The 20,213-nt window shown below is 36.9% G+C and overlaps 1 protein-coding gene across 5 annotated transcripts in view; it reads left to right on the forward strand.

Annotated features, from left to right (window-relative positions):
• ITPR1 (inositol 1,4,5-trisphosphate receptor type 1) overlaps positions 1–18,545 on the forward strand; it is a 253,455-nt gene extending 234,910 nt beyond the window's left edge. For all 5 annotated transcript variants that reach the window (XM_039334139.1, XM_039334135.1, XM_039334136.1 and 2 more), the window contains 3 exons: positions 852–1,012; positions 15,153–15,314; positions 17,252–18,545. In XM_039334139.1, the coding sequence (XP_039190073.1) occupies positions 852–1,012; positions 15,153–15,314; positions 17,252–17,335 (407 nt within the window). In that variant the 3' untranslated portion in view covers positions 17,336–18,545. The remainder of the gene's footprint in view (positions 1–851; positions 1,013–15,152; positions 15,315–17,251) is intronic.
• The last annotated feature ends 1,668 nt before the right edge of the window (positions 18,546–20,213 follow it).

Raw genomic sequence — 20,213 nt, forward strand, 5'->3', positions numbered from 1 at the left:
ATTTATAAATACCCAAAACAGAAATAATCAGTCCTCAGCTATTGGTAGAAAATCTGTTTTCTCTGAATATTGTAAGTCTTCATTTTCTATACAATTGTATGTATCCCAGAAAATGAAGTTTTATGAACTATAAACCATCCAGAGTCATAGGCTGAGATTGGCAGCCATTAAAATTGAGCAAACAAGCCAACAAATAAATAAAATGTGGTGGTTCATAATGTTTGAAGATATTTAAGGGCCAAGCAATATTCATTTGAATCTTATCAGAAAAAGTCTACAATTTATAGGTAGTCTTACATGTTAAAATACAGTAAAATCATGTAGTGCTTTCTGATCCTTAAAGCAGTGGTTCTCAACCTTTTTAATGCTGTGACCCCCAACCGGTCGTAAGTCGAGGACTACTCAACTGGTGCAGCACCGTTTGCAGAATGGGACTTTTGGCGGGCTCAGCAGGGCAGAGACAGCCTGGACAATTCCTATTGGCTTTTGAAAACCAATAGAATTAGACTCTATTCAAGAGAGTCTATTCTATTGGCTTTCAAAATAGAATAAAAGGGAGTAGCACAGCTAAGGAAAAAGGGAAAAAATGGCGGACTGCGTTGTTTGGTGACCCCCGTGAAATGGTTGTTTGACCCCAAATGGGGTCCCGACCCACAGGTTGAGAACCACTGCCTTAAAGAAAGCTGTATTGAACAGTTTTAGATTATTGGGGTTGTCTTTAAAAAAAAACTTCAGTGGAATCCAGTCATCCAATTAACCAGTCAATGCGGTATATGAAAACATATGCTGTATCTGGTCGAATATTCTTCCTCCAATTGTGTTCAGAGGTTGTGTTTCATTTTCCTCATTAGGTTTGGAAAGAGACAAATTTGATAACAAGACAGTGACTTTTGAAGAACACATTAAAGAGGAGCACAATATGTGGCACTATTTATTCTTCATTGTGTTGGTAAAAGTAAAAGACTCTACAGAATATACAGGGCCTGAGAGTTATGTAGCAGAAATGATAAAGGTGAGTTTTGCCATACTCTGTGTGAAATATGGCTTGTTCATACTTCTTTTAATTCTTCCAGTGCCAGAAAGTCTGAATTTACATTCTATGAAGATTTTAAAAGAATTGTAATGAGCAATTGATCCATACTTCTTTATTTTTTTTCCTGTAAAAAAGTGTTGTTCTTCAGAACAATTATAATTTGTTTTCATAAAATTGTCACAAAATAATGTCTTGTCAATGTCTGACATTTTTGCAAACTCAACGTGTGGCCACCCATATTCTTTGGGTGCTCAATATGTTGGATCAGGCCCATAGTTGTCATGGTGGTTGTGAATTTACTGTAGGTTGCTTCCTCTTACAGAAGGAAGGAAGCCAGGAGATGGAAACATCCCTTCTCTGCTATCGAGTTTTCATAACCTAATCCAAGCGCAACCTAACTGGGAATACAAATAACTTTATTATATTTTATTATGAGCAGACTTGGCATTTAATAGCAGCAGCCAAAGCCCTTGGACTCCAAAGATCTGAAATTGTGGATCCCAATTGTGGATCCTCAATTAAAAATTGAGAGTTGAAAGAGAGTAGTTAGTTGAAAGCTCCTAAGTCATATTTTCTGCGTGAGGCTTACTCTCAGCCTCCTGTCATATCTTTTCTTACGAATGAAGGAGAATATACATGTCCCAGGATATTGTTGTAGGATCCAATCTGGGTCGGTCACCAGGATCAAAGTTTTCTAGCAGTGAAATCTGAAAATTCGGAAGGCAAAACCTATGGCCCCAATGACCAATCCAGATGGATCCTACAATATCTTTTCTTGCACATCATAATCAAAATTCCATTCTTCTGTGACACCCCACCAAAAAAGAAATACTGACCAGTACCTCCAGCGTCTAATTCCCTATCTATCTAAAGTTATAATTAGACTAAATTAAAGCAGGTGATTCTGGGTTAAATCAGCACCTCATTCACCAAATTGCCACCCAAACTACCTTTCCTTCTACCAACTCACCCATCTGTTGGATGGATAATATAGCATTCTCATCTGGCTATTAGACCTACTTCAAATATTGAGTAGCATTTGAATGTATATAGATCCCAGATGCCACCCTTGAAAACTTATACTATTCAAAAATAATTCCTAAAAGAATGTTTCATTTTCCAGTTAAAATTAATTCATTGTGAATATGACCTGTTTTAACTGTAATTATATTTTGGTTACAGGACCAATATACATTTTGTGATCATGGCAAGATTAAATTCATTCAATAAAAGCTATGATTTAATACTAAAATGGTTAAAGGATTCTTGAAACAGATCTAAAGTACAATGATCATATAATGGTGTTGCCATTATCTTCATCTTTGGGGTTATTAAACTTCTAAAAAAATGTATCTGTGGGAATCAAACGAACTGAACTAAATAAGTCTTCTAGTTTTTGCTTTTAGACGCTCCTTAATAGCAAACGGAACATCTTTCTTGTTTGTTTATATTTCTGTATGTCAATTTAAGGATTTATCTTTAATGAATCTTTTATTAATGCCCTTAGAGGCAGAATGCCTTGTTTTGCCAAATGCTCATTTAATCCTAAATTCAGCTTCCTGATTAACTTAAAGCACTGAGGGCCTGGAACATGTTTCATTTTTCTCACGCCTTCTGCCTCATCAGAAGTCTATCTGGATGAAAAATTCCGCTGAATGTTTGCCTCCATTTATTATAAAATACACACAGTTGCCCTTGGAAGATGCATTATGGAGTATATATTAAATGATTTCTGAAGATAAATCCCCTTAAAATCTCTCATTATGTAATCCATTCTGCTTTGAATTCTTTTAAGCTTGTGTCCTACTTCTGAGTATTCCCTAGATAATAGCTTATTTTAAATAGTGTTGTGAGTAATTGTCTGACAGTAGATTAATGGGTTAGGAAAGCTTGTCACCTTATCTTGTTCTCACAGGGCTAGAAAGTTTTTGGAATGTAATTTTGTATTTAAGTCAAAGGATTTGCCTGTAAAAATAATTGCATGTTGTGTTTGTAATGGCATATAACTGACAAAAGTTTTGTAAACATGTGATAGCACATATTAAGGATTTTTTGATACAGAAAACAGCATGGCTTTTTTTAAAATTTAGTAACCATTCACACAGCAATCTAGCAAGATTTTTTAAGAGAAAGATGGCCTGTTTTCTAAGTGCATGTGAAAATGTCAAACAAGCAATTGTTACCAGAACTTTTTGTGGAACAAAATGCTGGAAGGGACCTTGGAGGTCTTCTAGTCCAGCCCCCTGCTCAAGCAGGAGAACCTATACCATGTAAGACAGGTGATTGTCCAGTCTCTTCTTGAAATGTCCAGTGATGGAACGCCCATGATTTCTGAAGGCAAGCTGTTCCACTGGTTGATTGTCCTAACTGTCAAGAAGTTTCTCCTTAATTTCAGATTGCTTCTCTCTTTGATCAGTTTCCAACTATTATTTCTCGTTCTTCCCTCTGGTGCTCTGGTGAACAACCTGACCCCTTCTTTCTTGTGGCAGTACCTCAGATACTGGAATATTGCTATTTCTTCTTTTCTTTAGACTAGCCAAACCCATGTTCTGCAGCCATTCTTCATATCTTTTGGTTTCCAAGCCAGGCCTTTGATCATCTTAGTTGCTCTTCTCTGAATTTTTTCCAAACTCTCAACATCTTTTTTGTGATATGGTGATCAAAATTGGCTGCAGTATTTGAGGTGTGGTCTTACTAGAGTTTTATAAAGCGGTACTAGTACTGTGCGTGATCTTGATTCTATGACTCTGTTTATACAACCCAGGATTGTATTAATTTTTTTCGGTTGCTGCTGCACACTGCTTGCTCATAGTTAAGGTCCAAGATCCCTTGTATTTGATTGAAAGAAGCTGTATGTCCATATATCAGTAAAAAATAGCCTTTGCTGGTTATCTCAGGAACCACATCATCAGTATCTGTGCTTGACTTGTTTTGGCTATCAAGCATATTGAAAAATACCAGATTCTCAAACTGAATGAACCCTCAGAGTCTCCCAGAAAACAATAGCAACTCCATCAGCATTCTAGCTGGGTGTGTCATGGCTGGTGCCAAACCAGAAACCTTCTGAGTACCATTTCAGAGAGGGAAATACCTCTTCATGCTTTGCCTGGTCTCAGTAATGCATGCCAGGTCAGCTCTCTCATCTGGGATTAGATCCCAGGTGAGATTAACCTTAATAAAGACCAACCTGGTATTTAAAAGCACCAGCTGGAGTACAGAGCTGCTTAAAATTTGATAACCAGGAACTGGAGATAGAGGCAGGGAACTGGAACATGGGACCTATAAGAGATTTGGGTTTGTGTCCCCAGTGAGCAGTCCATCCCGATTTCCATAGTATCTCCCATTTCCCATTACTACAACAATCACTCTTATTCTTATCTGCTCTTAATTTCCCCAAACTTCTACTCATCCCTGCTTTCTGTTCACTCTCCGTCTTGGCCAAGGTCCTGTTACATCATCCATTCATACCCTGTTTCTCAGGTTATCAGATTGGCATCGGGGCAATGCTGTCAAGCACTCATTGCTAACACAACCATCTAAGAGGATCAATTGCGACCCCACCTTCCTTCCATCGTTCATAAGTTCATTCATGAAATTCAGGACTGAGTAGGGACTGCAAACATTTCAAAAGGAAAGTGACATTAAACAATGGGACATTGTGCAAGTAAAAAAAAATTGTTAGAAGGCTTAAGACAGTGATGGCGAACCTTTTAGAGACTGAGTGCCCAAAAACTGGCCCCGCCCCACTCTACCCCCTGCCCCACCCCTGACCCATCCCCGCTCCACCCCATCCTGCCTGCCCGCAGGGCCACTCACCACCTCCAGGGCCCGTCGCAGATTGCCCAGGCAGTCCAGTAGCACCATGGCGGCCACGCCCTCTGCCCACGCCCTGCAGCATCAACTGTGCACATTGGGACATTAGGGCAGAGTCTTGTGTATGCTGCCTAGCTGCCATGTCCTTGGCTGCACTGCTTCGTGTGGCCCACGCTCAGGGGGTCTCTCCTCCAGGAAGGCTGCTGGTGAGGAGGGGGTCGTGGATGGAGGCAAGATTGGGGCAACGGCATGTGTGCCCACAGAGAGGGCTTGGTTCGCCACCACTGGCTTAAGACTACAGGCACCTTTTTTTTTTCCTTTTATTGGTATAGTGCAGAAATACTCTTTCCAGATTTTTTTTGAAAAAAATCTGTTATGGACATTTTCATAGAAAGACAAGATACACAGGTGTTTAATATGGATTTAATATGCCCAGTTAATTTTACAGCTGTAACAATTGGCTTTAAAAAATGGGTGTGCCACTCCATGCTGCTGCAGGATAGAACAAATCCATTCTGCATGTATCTAGTATTGTCTGCCCTCTAGAGGTATAGTTGGTATCTACATTTGCCATGGCAAACTGATGTTTTCTGTCAACCTGTTGTATCATTGCTTCATTAATCAAAGATAAAAATGGAATGGTCTACAAAGCTGACCACTTGCATGATCATATATGTAAAATCAATGTGTTTGTTTTAATTGTAACTAGCCACAAATATGGATCTTGCTGACTTCAAGGACTGTTTCTTGCTGGTTTGGTGGTAAGTAGGCTAGTTATCAGGTTCCCGTGGTTGCCATAAAAATAAATGAAACAAGGATTGGAAGCCGTCAGATGCTGAGATAGAATAATTAGTAATTTCTACAAATGACTTATTTAAAAACTCTTTCAGACTGAAAATTGCAGATCTGAATGCTATAAAATTTAAGTGGTCCTCCTTTTTGGCTCATTCTTTTTCTGATCTATATGTTTAATCAGTTTTATTTCTCTTATAACATCCTTGTGTCTTTTCCTTTTCATTTTAATCCTTTCTTCTGGGTAGTGATTTAGTCAGCTAAACATTAATTGCCTACCGTAATATTCTTAAGATTCCCTGCCTTATGGCGCTTCTTTGCCACCACCAATTTTATTTCTTCAAACCTGCAAAACAGTATAAAAGAATTTACAGTTATCTTTGCAAGAAAACACAAGGAATTTGTTGAGATTGCTATGAACTTATCAGAAAGGCAACGGCACTTTTGTAACTTATTTTTATTTAAGTTATAGGTAAAAGTTATACCTAAGTTATAAGTATTTATAACTTTATTTGCAAGTTGCTGCAGTGTATGGAAACAGGGAAGATAGCTTATAAACAGTGCAGATAAGCTGCAGGAGTTCCATTGCAGCTGATGCAGGCTATTTTGGCTATTTGTAGGACTCTTCTCCCACACACTGTAGCTTAGCCAAAGTGAGCAGGGTGAAATTGAAGACTTCTGTTTGATTCTCCCTTCCCTTTGGCACAGGACCAGCCAGCATGCAAATCACTAGGCTGCTTTATGTGGGTTATTTTTTTAGCTACAGCCTTGAACAAAATTGCTTAGGCCAGGAACAGGAAAGCGAAAAGAGTCAAGAGTTTCCGCCAGTAGCAAAACAGATTGTCCAGAAATTCAAGTATTGCAGTTTATAACAACCACGGTCTAATTCCAGCTTAGTTGACCAGATAGATATGGAACTGCTTTTGAACTGCTACAAAGCCCTTGTATGAAGTGTTTTTTAAAGTTTAGGAATTAATTATTCCTTAAGTCCAAAGAATTCTACTCTGCAGATCCCCCTAATATGTGTATGTGAGTGTGTGTGTGAGAGAGAATTAATCAGAATACTATAGAAACTGGAAATTCTGTTAATCTGCCATGTAAAGTGTTTTGGACACTATTCATATTTTGTACTATTCACTCCAGAAACAAAATACTAGAAAAACCATTTTTTTCATAAAACATTATTCATTAAACATAATTATTAAACAATTAAATTAGGCATTTAAGAAAGGATTTAGAATTGTTTAAGATTTAGTAATATTTACTTATTTGGCTGGTATGCTGCCCATCTCGTCAAGAAGCTTTTACTGTCTTGAAAATATCATTACTAACTATTGGATTAGTGGGACTTGAGTAGTCTTAGGCTGACTTGCAGAGTTATGTTTAAAGAACTTAACTTGCGCGGGAGAACTTGCAGATATTTGAATAAAATTCAGCTGTCATGGTTCCGATCAATGCGACCAAATAAATCAGAACTCTGAGGCAGGAAAGTTCCTCAAAAAACATATTTTTGGATACATAATATCAGCATGAACAAAAGTGAAACCAGATCTAAACTCCCCCCCCCCCAAGAATCAAAGTAACACAATGTAATAATTACCACCACTCACAAAATGCTATCCAATATAACAACTTGGCGGGCTTTCTGACTTAAAGATCCTCCTTCTCCCCTTCGCTGTGGGAATGACCTTGGTTCCCACCAGATTTTCTCATGTTTAGACTACCAGAAATGTCCCCCTCCCTTTCTCAAAGCAACCTAGAATGACAAAAATGGCTGCAGCCAGGTTCATGGTAGAGTTGACGTGGGCTTTGCTTGTCCTTGTCTCATACTGGCCATAACATGTCAAAATGGCTGACTGTAATCTACATATGACTACATCTTGTAATAGTAGTAGTTATTATTATTGCTTAAACTTGTATGCCACCTAACTCCCAATGATTTACAACAATTAAGCAAAGAAATTACAATAAAATCAATAAAAAATAAAAGATGGCGAATGGAACAGTCCAGGTGGAATAAAGCATGAGGTCTCATTCTCCCTTTCCAAAAGCCTAAGTGAAGAGCCAAGTCTTCACTACTCTTCTGAACAACAGCAGAGTGTTAACCTTCTGATTCTTGCAAGGAACTTCATTCCAGAGAGTAGGCATGGCTACAGAGAAGGTGCACTTATAGGGTCCAAATAATTCTCATTGTTTAATCAAGCCCAGAATGTGCCAACTTAACAAGATTGAAGTGGTTAGGCCAGGAGTCTTCAAACTTGGCCTTTTTATGACTTGTGGACTTCAACTCCCAGAATTCCTCAGCCAGCATGCCTGGCTGAGGAATTCTGGGAGTTGAAGTCCACAAGTCATAAAAGGGCCAAGTTTGAAGACTTTGGGTTAGGCAGATGCTATGGAAAACATGTGGTTCTTCAAGTAACCAGCCCATATGCTGTTTAGGACTTTATAGATAACAATCAAAACCTTGAAGGGATAAAGAACAAAAAATGAAAAGAAATCAAGTTCTAGGACATTATTTGAATGGACTAAAGATCAAGACTGTTAAAAGTAAAAGGAAGGGATGTACAATTGTTTTATTTTGATCTAGGTTAAAATAGATACTTTAATTTTTTTCTGGTAACCCTATGGATTTTTGGACTGAAGTAACGAGGTTTTAAGGATTTGTTTATAGATAAGAGATAAGATATGGAAGGAAGAGATTGTATTTTAAATTGTCAAGTTACTGAAATTGTTTATATTTCGTATGATGAAGGGGGAAGCGATTTCTTTATATATTTTTCTTTTTCTTTAGTATATAATTTTTTTCTTTTCTATTTTTTTCTTATCTGTACCTTCTATTTTTTTGGGTTGTATTAGTTTTTAGTGTTGCAATTGTAATTTTTGACAAAATTGCTGTTTTAAAAACCGTAAGTTTTTATTTGATTTGAAGTAATTGTGTTTTTTTTAAGAGCAAAAAAATTGCATCTTTAAAATTAAGCTCAAAGCAGACCCTAGTTTGGCACTTATCTCATTCTGTAGCCCCAAGAAACATTAGCCAAACCTCTTTCCACTATTGTGTCAAAACAGAAGAAAAAAACGGGGCTCGCCCTTACCTGTTCTGCCCTTCTACTCATTTTGGTCATTTTCTCCTATATCTATTGCCCAATATTTTTAGAGTGAGGCTCCATTATCTTAAGCAGGTTACAAAATATTACTGTATATAGACGGCGCCTATGAGCCTTTTTATGCAATTAATTCCAGCACAGCCACTCATGCTATAATCTGTCCTGGTTTATTTATGTAATCCCTTTTGTGCCAAACAACAAGAACTAGGTTAACAGAAGGCCTTGCACTGTCATAGACTGAGAGACCCAGAGGAACCTCCTGTAGGCAATCCCTCAGCAGCTTTTCATCACTGATTATGTAAAACCTCAGTGGTGCTTCCTTGTCATGAAAATTACTTCATCATAGGAAACAGCTGCTAAGCTAACTGTGAATTTCCCTGTAGTTCCCTTGAACTATTTCCAGATGATTTTAAACTACACAAGTCTTTGTACATCCTAGCCTTTAAATCATGGAAGCTCTTGAAGTTACCTTTATTTCCTTCATTATTTTAAGGGTTGCCACCTGGCAGATTTCAAAATATCAGTCAGGTAGTTGCCCTATTTTATTAATTTACGTCTTCTTATACAAGGAAGCATATGGGTGGTACTAGCAAATTAGGTGTGGTTAAGTTTAGTTAATAGGACAACAATTAACTCCAGACATAGAAAACACATCACTCTCCGTTGTGTTAAATAAGCTGGGGAGAAAATAAGTGGTTGGTTAGTTTCTTTCCCTCCCTTCCTTAAAAAAAAACAATAAAGGGAAGAAATGAGTGGCAGAAGCCTAATCGTTTGCTCATTTCACTTAGATTTTTCAGAAATTACTAAATAATTAGGGTTCGATTCATCCAAACTTCTAAAAAATCCCCTTTTAAACTCTTCCTAATTTTTTTTCTGTGCCATCTCATTCTACAATCTGTAAAAAATCTTAACTTCACTTTTTCCTTGCATTCATCCTTTCCACATCATGTGCATTGCCTTGTGACTGCAATTCTGAGAATCAAAATTGAAATGTGGAAACAGATCTGCAAAAAGGATTTTCTGTCCTCATAGAAATGGCCTAAGAAGTTATTCTTGAATTCTTTTTCCCGGTGATTAATTAATTAATTAATGTAATTAATTAAATGTCTAGTAGGTCATAGCGGTGGGTGGAATATCAGAATGCTTATAATACAAAGTTCTTTTGAACCACTGCCAAGGTAGATGATGTATTAAAATAAAATCCATGTTTGGAAAGACCCCCTATAACGAAATTCACTGAAAGCAAGGAAGCACATTTCTCAGAATGCATTAAATTTCCCATCATGTGAGGCAACTTCCTTTTAAATATTTTTTTTTAAAAAGTTGTTGTGGATGCTTTAAAGCTGTGGCCATCACCGCCCCCACGTCTGAGATTCTGATGATAGCTACTTGAAAGGGACTTTTCCAACATTACCTAGAAAAGAGATAGCCAGAAACAACACTTGTGGTTAGCCAGCTTCCGTCAGTGGGTTAATTCAGTTTGTCTGTTTCAATAGAGGAAACTTTGCTGGGAAGTGGGAGCTGACAATTCAATCAGGGTTGTTGGAGGGTCACAACATAACAACAGTACATAACAACAGGGGGCATCAATAGAAAGGGGGTGTGTAGATAGAAACAAGGAAACAAACCCAAAATAAAGCTTTTGGATTATGGCTCACTTCATATATGGCAAAGAAGTTATAGCATTTAACATATTGTGCTTGCAGAATCAAACTTCAAGGGTGCTATTGAAATAACTGAAGGATTATTTGATTTGAAGATTTATTTAACTATGGTCAACAGCCCACAAGGTAACAAATAAAAATCAGAAGCAATGAGCAACTACATGAAAAACAATGTAATGGTTGTATAAGTCTTGAAAATTAAGGCTTAAAAGTAGTGTGCGAGCAGAAAAAATATTGTTCTAAAAATAATGCAAAACAATGTAAAAGAAATAGAAAAAGGATAAATAGAAATGAAATATAATGAAAGAAGAGAGTTCATAATATCACTCAAGATCAGGACACTCTTATACCTTCTAATGGAAATTGCTGCAGATAGAAATTCTGTTAGTGAAGGAAAGTTCTGATCTACGACTCAGAAATGGATCGCTTCTCCTTCACAAAGGATTGGGATTTTATTAAGGGGTGGTGAAGTCATATCTGTGTTTAACTGGCATAGAAAGAGCAACTGAAGAACACACATGAAAAAATCTCAGGTTTGTTTGGAGTAAGGATAGAATCTCTCAAGAGAATAGAGCAGTGATGGCAAACCTTTTAGAGACTGAGTGTCCAAACTGCAACCCAAAACCCACTTATGCATCGTCGGGTGCCGAGTGGGTGTGGCCCATTGGCTGGGTGTGGCCAATTGGGGGTGTGGCCCATTAGGTGGGCATGGCTGCAATGATAATGGCAGACTGGGTGGGACTAAAAAGTTCAATCAATCAATTTCAACTTTACAAAAAAAATTTTCCCTGCGAGAAGTTGAAATTGACTAATTGAAACTTTTTTTTTTGTACATGGCGGTGGAGGCCTAAAGTGAAAAGGTTTTATAAAATCCAGCTGAAAGCCTAAGACTGGGGCGACGGTGTGCGTGCCCACAGAGAGGGCTCTGAGTGCTGCCTCTGGCACCTGTGCCATAGGTTCGCCACCACTGGAATAGAGTCTTACTCCACTTTCCATTTAATAGTGCTGACAATAAGATGTTGAAGTGGGCTAAAGAAAACATTCTACTGAGAAAACAAATAGTTTGGTGATTTTAAAAGTCTCATCTGGAACCCACCACTGAAAGCTGATTTTGCATCTGCCATGCAATGTTAAAGACTGTTTGACAGATTTCAGTTTTAGCTCTCTCTAAATGTCAAGCAGTAGAGAGTAAGTTTAATGCCATAGGTCAGCTAAGTTTTTTTCTTTGCAGCTTCATGAAAAGCCATCAAGAAAAATTAATGGGGCCATTAGGAAACAAGAGTTTAAGCCAATAAGAGTTGGAATGTGAACTTTTGCTTTTGGTGAAATCATATCAGCCTCTGTGCAGATTAAAACAATTGAAGCTCAGTAAGGCATGTGGAAAGGCTTTAAAGGACTTTAAATCATGGTAGATGCATACCTCTGTACCATATAACACATGGGATATGTGTTATCTCTAGAAAGCTTAATGATAACAGGACTATATTTTTGGAGTGAAATATTGCCTTGGTACTATTGTTAGCTTTGGCAGAAAGGGCTCTAATTAATTCTGGATAAAGGGTGGTGGCTTGAAAAATTAAACCAATGTATATAAGCCTGGGACTTGTTCAGTTTTATTCTTTCCAATTTGTCACTGGTTTTTGTGGCAATTTGCTCATCCCAAGGGGGGGGGGGAATGGTCATTTTGGTCTTTATTAATTTATATTGTATTGCTTTTTAATTAATAACAAAAAAGGAGCAAAATACACAAGAATAATTGATTTTGATATACATATTGTCAAAGAGGAGAAAAAAATACATAGAAGTGCTTTAACAAAAAAGTGAAAAACTACGGCAAAAGAAAAAATATGTCATAACATATAACATATATAACAACATACAATATCATAAATGTCATAACATAACATATTACAATTCTATATATACATGTCTAATACAAATGTTCAAATCCATATATGTTCAAATTTATATATATTTCTAATATGTTTATACAATTCTTGCAGGATTGGAAAGATAAATCTATGGCTCCATTTATTTAATGGTTGAAAACCTGCCTGCATTTGCATCACCAGATTGCCTGCAGATATGCACATTGTATAGACAAGTATAATGAAATATGTCATTTATACAGAATATAGTAATTTTTTTAAAAAAAAAGAAAGGTGGCCTTGGCAGAATTGATGAGCCCTTTCCCCTTAGAAAATTCTGCTAAGGTCTGTCAACTTGCTCTGAAGCCCACCTTTTGTGAGTAAAAGAATCCTTGGATCGTTGGCATACGCCATACTTGACTACTGAACTTGAATAAAAATTGATTGCTGAACTTAATCATTGATTTGTCCTTTACACTAAAATCTTTAAATAAATATAGTTTTGAGTAGGAGGTAGCAAAATGAGTCAATGTCCTTACAGAGATAAGACAGTGCTGTGGCTCAAGAAGCAATGTTCTTAAATAATTGATATTAAGCTGTTATGTTTGCTGAGAATAGCTATATAGCTGATTAATATGGTGAATTAAAAGGCAAACCCAATTACTTTCCCAGGAAAGGGTTTTGTACCTGACCTCATTTTCACAGTTTTACTTCTACTAACCAGATAAACATTGAGGGCCTATCCAGGGACCACAATAATTTATCTAGAATAATGATTTTTATTTATGAGTGTATTGGCAGCAAATGCTTTCTGTTTCCACAGTACAGCTTTCTGTTTCCACATTACACAAGTAAGCATTTTATAGCATGTTATTAGCTATGAGCATAACTGTTTTTAAACATTCATTTGAAAATCAAACTACAGGTAGTCCCCAACTTATGGCCATGATTGAGCCCAACATTTCTGTTGTCAAGTGACACATTTGTTAAGTGAGTTTTGCTCCATTTTATGACCTTTCTTGCCACAAGAATCACTGCAGTTGTTAGGTTAGTAACACGATTGGCAAGTGAATCTGGCTTCCTCGTTGACTTTGCTTGTCAGAAGTTCGCAAAAGATGATCACATGGCCCTGGGATATTGCAACAGTCACAAATATGAGTCAGTGGCCAAGCATCTGAATTTTTATCATGTGACCATGGGGAGGCTGCAGTGGTCATAAGTGTGAAAAATGGTCATAGGTCACTTTTTTTTAGTGCCGCTGTAACTTTGAACGGTCACTACATGAATTGTTGTAGGTTGAGGACTACAGTACCTGTAATCTGTGGAGGTTCTATTAAAAATGAAAAGGTGAACATTATAGAGTGGAAGCAATCCAGGTGAAGCTGAAGGAATCAGATATCAGCGGCAACATTCATTCTATCTCCCTTGACATCTTTTATGGTGGTTGATTGGCCACCCTAGACACTCTTTAAGGAGATGACTGTGTCTGCCTCTTTTGTTACTGATTTGGATATTAGGTATAGTGATTAAATAAATAGCACTAGCAAAAGTAGAGTAATAAATGTGCCAACATGGCTGAATTCTTAAATAATACGCAAATATGTTATTACATTATTTATAAAATGTACAGGTAGCTCATGCTTTACAACTTAGCTACCGTTCGAAGAGTTTGAATTGGTATTTACAAGCCATGGATCATGACAATATATAAAATATGCTGTGTTCTAGTTTCAGATGTTATCTCTCTACACAGTCCAGTTCTCTTACTTCCTCCTCAAACTGTTCTCTGAATTTTAATGTCCCCAACATGGGGGAATAAATCAATATTACAGTAGATTTCAATAATTGTAATATTGTATTGTAATATTAAGACTGATGTAAATATATATCAATGTATCCATGCAATTGGCAGCGTTGCTTATGGACAGTAGTTTGCTAATGAAGAGTAAATATGAAGTTTAAACTCTTATCTATGACTGGAGGTTAACAGGTTATACATTGGATTCTGTGTTGAGTCCATATTTGGCCAACTAGCCAAGCAAATTTTCTTTCCATAATCTTAAGCACTCCATATTCATCATGTAAAAATAACAAAACTATTCAGGGTTCTCACCAAATGGGCCTGGATAAAATAACATCTGCCTTTCTAGGTGGTTGTTTTCTGTAAGAGTAGGAAGGCCTAGCCATTAAAATAAACAGGAATTCTTCCAACTATCCTTCCTTGATGAACAGAGTGGCGAAGGAGTAGCTCACAAGGTGTCCTTCTTTCACCTGTGGTAGAAGCCCCAAAGCCAGGTAAACAAACCACTTTCTGTCTTGTGAATGTATCTCATTGTTTTACATTAAATACTTTGAAAATATGTTGTATTTTCAGAATGATCAGGATCAGTAAACTAGACTTATCCTTTCCTTTGGGAGAAAAAACTGAATGAGTTACCCAGCGTGCAATTCTCTCCAATGAAGCTTCAATGTTCTACATCTTTGCTCCTCTTAATGTTTTCTCAATTCAAGCAATTCCAGATTGCTTCCTGGAAATTGAAGAAAAATTGTCTGTAGGAAAGAATTAATGGAGGGAGGAGCCCATGTTTCCAGGCAATCAAAGTCCAAAATCTTCCTCAGTACAACTACAGGATTAAATTGCTTCAAAACTATGAGATGCAATTATTTTAATAATGGTTTGTTTTGTGACTTCTGAACGTCAGACTTTTGCCCAGGCAAATTTTCCAAGATAAATATTCCAAGGCAAATATTTTAGGGTTTCAGGCTATTCGGTTTTTTCCTCTCTTCTTTACAGTAGAAGTTTGTGGAATTCATCTTTGACAATATATCCTTTTGCTTATAATTAAAATTCAGATGATCTTAATAAATTATATTTCAGGAAAAAAATCTGGATTGGTTCCCCCGGATGCGTGCTATGTCACTTGTTAGTAGCGACTCAGAAGGAGAACAAAATGAACTTAGAAACCTGCAAGAGAAGCTTGAATCAACGATGAAGCTGGTATCTAACCTTTCCAGTCAGCTGACGGAACTTAAAGATCAGGTACAAAACATAGAAAAAAGGTGTAAGCTGATTATATGGGAAGCAGGAAAATCGGCAGTGTATATGTGATCTATATAGACATCAACAACAGTACTGTTAATAGGCATTTTGACATCTGATTTAATAATTTTCCCTTTGCCATCACCATTTAGACTAAACAAATTAAAATGTACGTTTTTGTTCTTGGCCAGGTCGAGTAATAAATTTCAAAGACCGTAAGCTCTAATAAAACAAATCAAACTTCCTCTGTCCTCATTCTCCCTTTAAAAAACCAAGCAAAACAATATAAGGAAACCTCAGTACTTAATAAGCCATAACATCTCCAATGGAATGCTACCGAGAGGATGTTGTATAGAGAAGAATCACAAAAGCTTAAGTTCAATCAAGATTTTTGATCCCTGTATTCTCCTGTATAATACTTTGTGCTCCCACCTGCTTTTGTATAACTGAAGATTTAAGTTCCCCTTGATGGACTCTCAGAGACTCTTGGCCCCTTCTTTGATTTTATTGACAAATAAATGAGTTGTGACTATGGATACCCACAACCTTTTCTCTACTTTCTTACGGAGATAAGCAACTTTCAATCCTAGTTTGTTGCAATCCTGTTTTATCTCTTCTTTATGTCCGAAAAAAACAAATCACGGTATTTTAGATGAGATAAAATGACAGGTGCTGGGATGCCACAACCTGGTATCAGACACTACCGAGCTTTCCATGCTGAGAGTAGGAAGAAGAGGGAATAAGGAGAAGGATGAGCCAAAATCCAGGGCTTGTGTCCATTTATTGTCATAATGTTGCATATACTGTAAAAACAGTCTTAGTTTTGCCAGGGCTTATTCTGTGTAATTCCAACTAAATACTAACCCACTGCCCACCCCTTCAATAAAAGACAAATTGAACGGGATATAAAAGGCAGTTTGAAACTTCTGCTTGTAATCTGTTTTTTTCTAAATCCAAATACTACTTTTCCCAAAAGTTCCAGTCATATTCTTCCTTCTCCATTTTTTTTCAATTCTGAGATATGTATACCATATTTCAAGAGCTTGAGGACCATAATTACTCTTGTCCAAGTGATTGTTTTTAGCTTCACTATTATAAGGTATTTTCAGTACTGCATCTTGTTTCAGTATCTCCCAAATCAATCTGTTAAATGTGGTGGTGTTTGACTGAGCAGAGGGCCAAGGCTCTATTCGTAAGGCTTTAAAAGCAATAATAACTTGGAAATACTGGGAAGTACCCCAAGGTTGCCCATGAAGTTCCAGATGTTATAGATCACGTTCCTTCCTTCCCTGTAAGATCATATAAAACTATAAAGTGCATAAAAATGTCACAAAATGTACTAGATGACTGTCGCTTTGATGGCAAGAATACGTGACTTAGGTTATCAGTTTGATTCAGCTTCACTAGTCTTGTAAAAAGAACATGACTGAAGTTTTCATCTTCAGTTTGCCTAGTTTTTAAACTTTATTCTTGCTATTATGAAAAGTAGGAATATAATAGCTTTGAGAGGTTTTCTTCGATACAGCAGAAAAAGGGGGGAGTTTCTTTAATATGAAGAATATAGAGACTGTGGGCAGCAAGGTTATTTATGCAATATATGCATACCGTATTTACAGATATAAAAAGAGACTCTATTCAGAGTTAAATCACAACGAACTCTACTGTCCTACAAGATGTGCTTTAGCTTGTTTCTTCCTAACAGAACAGTTGTTCTGACAGGATTAGCGTTGGATTGCTTCAGTTCTCTCTGATTCTTTCCAAACTTTGTAAAGAAATGGGTTAGTTTGTTTTCACTAACTGTAGCAGGCAAGAGTGCATTACTTGTTGTAATCAACTTTGGGAAATAAAGATGACCACAGTAAATAGCAGTAGCTTATTCTGTGGTCTGACGTACAGGAAGTACTTGTGTCTACTGAGTAAATGTTTCAATTTTCCAGATGACAGAGCAGAGGAAGCAAAAACAGCGTATTGGTCTCCTAGGACATCCTCCTATCAATGTGAACCCTCAGCAACCAGCCTAAATTGGATAGGTGTTTCGTCTCCCCATTGTATTTCCTTCCTTCATACCAGAGTTGAGATCCAGTTCTTAAAGCTGCTTCAGTGTATTCCTAGTTCATGTAAATAAACCTATTTTTTATACTGTATGTATAGAACTGCTCTGAGAAAGTATTGGGTTTATAAATAGTGGCATATTATGAGAAGAGAATTACATTTGTATCTTCAAAATGTGTTTTTATAGGAAGAAAGGCACATCTAATTTGCACTTGAAAAAAGGATTTATGTCTAAAATAATACATGATCTGTATTTTGTATTTAAAACCTCAGATAGCTAGTATTTATGTTTTATACAATTGTGCAATATGAATTATGCAATCACACTAGTTACTTTAGAAATGTATCCTAGAGGGAGTACACATTTTTGAATCTGGTGTCATCTTATTCCATTTGCAAAACATTGTCAAGTGTCCACTGATACAAGCTGCTGCCAAATGCTGTTCCTAGTGCAGTTTAGTTTTCCAGGCCCAATTCCCTGTTTTTGTTTGTTTGTAAAATACAGTATTTGAACTAGTTTGAAGCACTGTGGCAATAAAGCCTTATTTTATTCTAGCCAACATTGATCGATCTCCGTATTAAAAAAAAAGTTTTCAAAAAAAATCTTACTGAGCTGATCCATCGATCGTGGTGCTGGAAACATTATTCAAACATTAATTAATGAATAAATCTTGAAAGGAATATTTTTTGTTATGACAGATTATATCAGGATGGTTCTCAATGGCTGGTAGTCAGGGTAATCTTCTAAAATATTTTTCTTGGGTTTGGTGCCATTTTGGTTTAGAAGAATCTAGAATAATGTAGAAATATCACCTCGGTCTATCATCTGTACATTTTGTTACTATATTCCCACAGAGATATAGTTCCTTCATTATACTTTGTACCAATTAAAAATAAACTTGGCCTTCTAGGATCCCTAGCTGAGCACTGATTTTCCAATACTTGTGAAAGAGCCACTAGACATAGATTATACTTTAGTTTTTTGTCACACTTTGTTAATCTTAAAAGATTATATAAATATATATATGTAAATGTCATCTAGTTTTGTACATGATCCTCAGAGATTACAGAAGCAATCTCTGCTTTTAATAAGAAGCAGGGAGATGAGTGCTTATTAAAGTTTGTAAATGCAAAAATATAGATATTTAAATAAACGATAAAATAAATATGTACAGTGTTTCAGAGTGTCAGCCTCATTCCTTGCAAGAAACCTGAATTCTCTTTGCAGAATTAGATTTGGTGAAAAGAGTCAATGTGGTTTGTTAGTTTGTTTGTATTTCCATCTGTGTTATTTTTAAAAATAACTCAAGTTGGCAACATATTTAATACTTCCCCTTCCTCCTATTTTCCCCACAACAACCCAGGAAGTGAGTTGGACTGAGAGTGACTGGCCCAAATTCACCCAGCCGGTTTTCATGCCTAAGGCAGGACTAGAACACACCATCTTCTGATTTCTGCATTAGATACAACTGGCTTATAAAGAAGCTTTGAAATAATATCTACTGCACGCAGGACAAATCTTGCCAAAGTACTACATGTTTGCTATAATAAAAATAACTTTCAGCCATTGCACATGATCTGTATTAATTTGCTCTGAAGTGAAACTGGGGTCTTGTGAATTTTCCCCTAGGCAGCAGATGTGTATTTACAGGATAGCAAATGTAATTACACTTAACCATATTAGCAAAGTTTGCAAACATATTTCTTTTTGTATCTTCTCATTTTATAAAGTCTAGTTCCAGCTGTGCTTTTCTGCTTTGAGTTTTATCCTACCGAGTAGTATAAGCAGAGCAGGATTATATTCAGAAAGCATTGCTCCATTAAAAGGAAACAGACTACATTTTTAACATAGCAGAGAGTGTATGAAACCTGATCCTAGATTGGTTTATTGCTCATAATCTAAGCCAAGTTTTTTTAGCCCTCTGAATTCCCATATAATGCTAACCATAATGTGCACCTGACGTATACAGCCGGAGCCAAACCAAATGAAACATATTATGGTTTATCATTATATATGAGCCATGACTGAAGTTTAATGTGATGATTTGTCTGCAATTCTCTGAGGTTTAATACTGGTATTGAAAGCTAGGTTAGCCAGTAGAAAGGATATATTTTTCAAATGTAATACTGAGAACAGCTCAAACACCAAGGAAAAGGAATGCCTATGATCTAGAAAAGATTCTGTTTCCCTTGTTGATTGAGATTGTCAAATACCTGAAAATATGTTGGGAACTCCAATAGCAATTATGTTACTGTCAGACTCAACCCACTATCTAATAGTTTCTCCCACAAGTGCATGGAAATATTCTTGAGAGAAGTCAAAGGAAGCTCAGGATTTTGTGACCAGCCTTCATGAGTTAGACGAAGAAGGGCAGCAATAGTTTTCCTAGATGTTTCACTACAGTTAGTCTGTGACACACAACCATTCATTTAGTGACTATTCAAGGTTACAACACCTTAAATCAGTGGTTCTCAACCTTTTTAATGCCACGACCCCCAACCTGTCATAAGTCGAGGACTATCAACCGGTCGTAAGTTGAGGACTACTCAACTGGTGCAGCACCGTTTGCAGAATGGGACTTTTGGCGGGCTCAGCAGGGCAGAGACAGCCTGGACAATTCCTATTGGCTTTTGAAAGCCAATAGAATTAGACTCTATTCAAGAGAGTCTATTCTATTGGCTTTCAAAAGCCAATAGAATAAAAGGGAATAGCACAGCTAAGGAAAAGGGGGAAAAAATGGCAGACTGCATTGTTTGGCGACCCCCGTGAAATGGTCGTTCGACCCCAAATGGGGTCCCGACCCACAGGTTGAGAACCATTGCCTTAAATGGTGACTTATGATTGGC

This window comes from Crotalus tigris, unplaced genomic scaffold, assembly GCF_016545835.1.
Source record: "Crotalus tigris isolate CLP2741 ecotype Arizona unplaced genomic scaffold, ASM1654583v1 scf7180000017625.6296891, whole genome shotgun sequence".
Taxonomy (NCBI): Eukaryota; Metazoa; Chordata; class Lepidosauria; order Squamata; family Viperidae; genus Crotalus; species Crotalus tigris.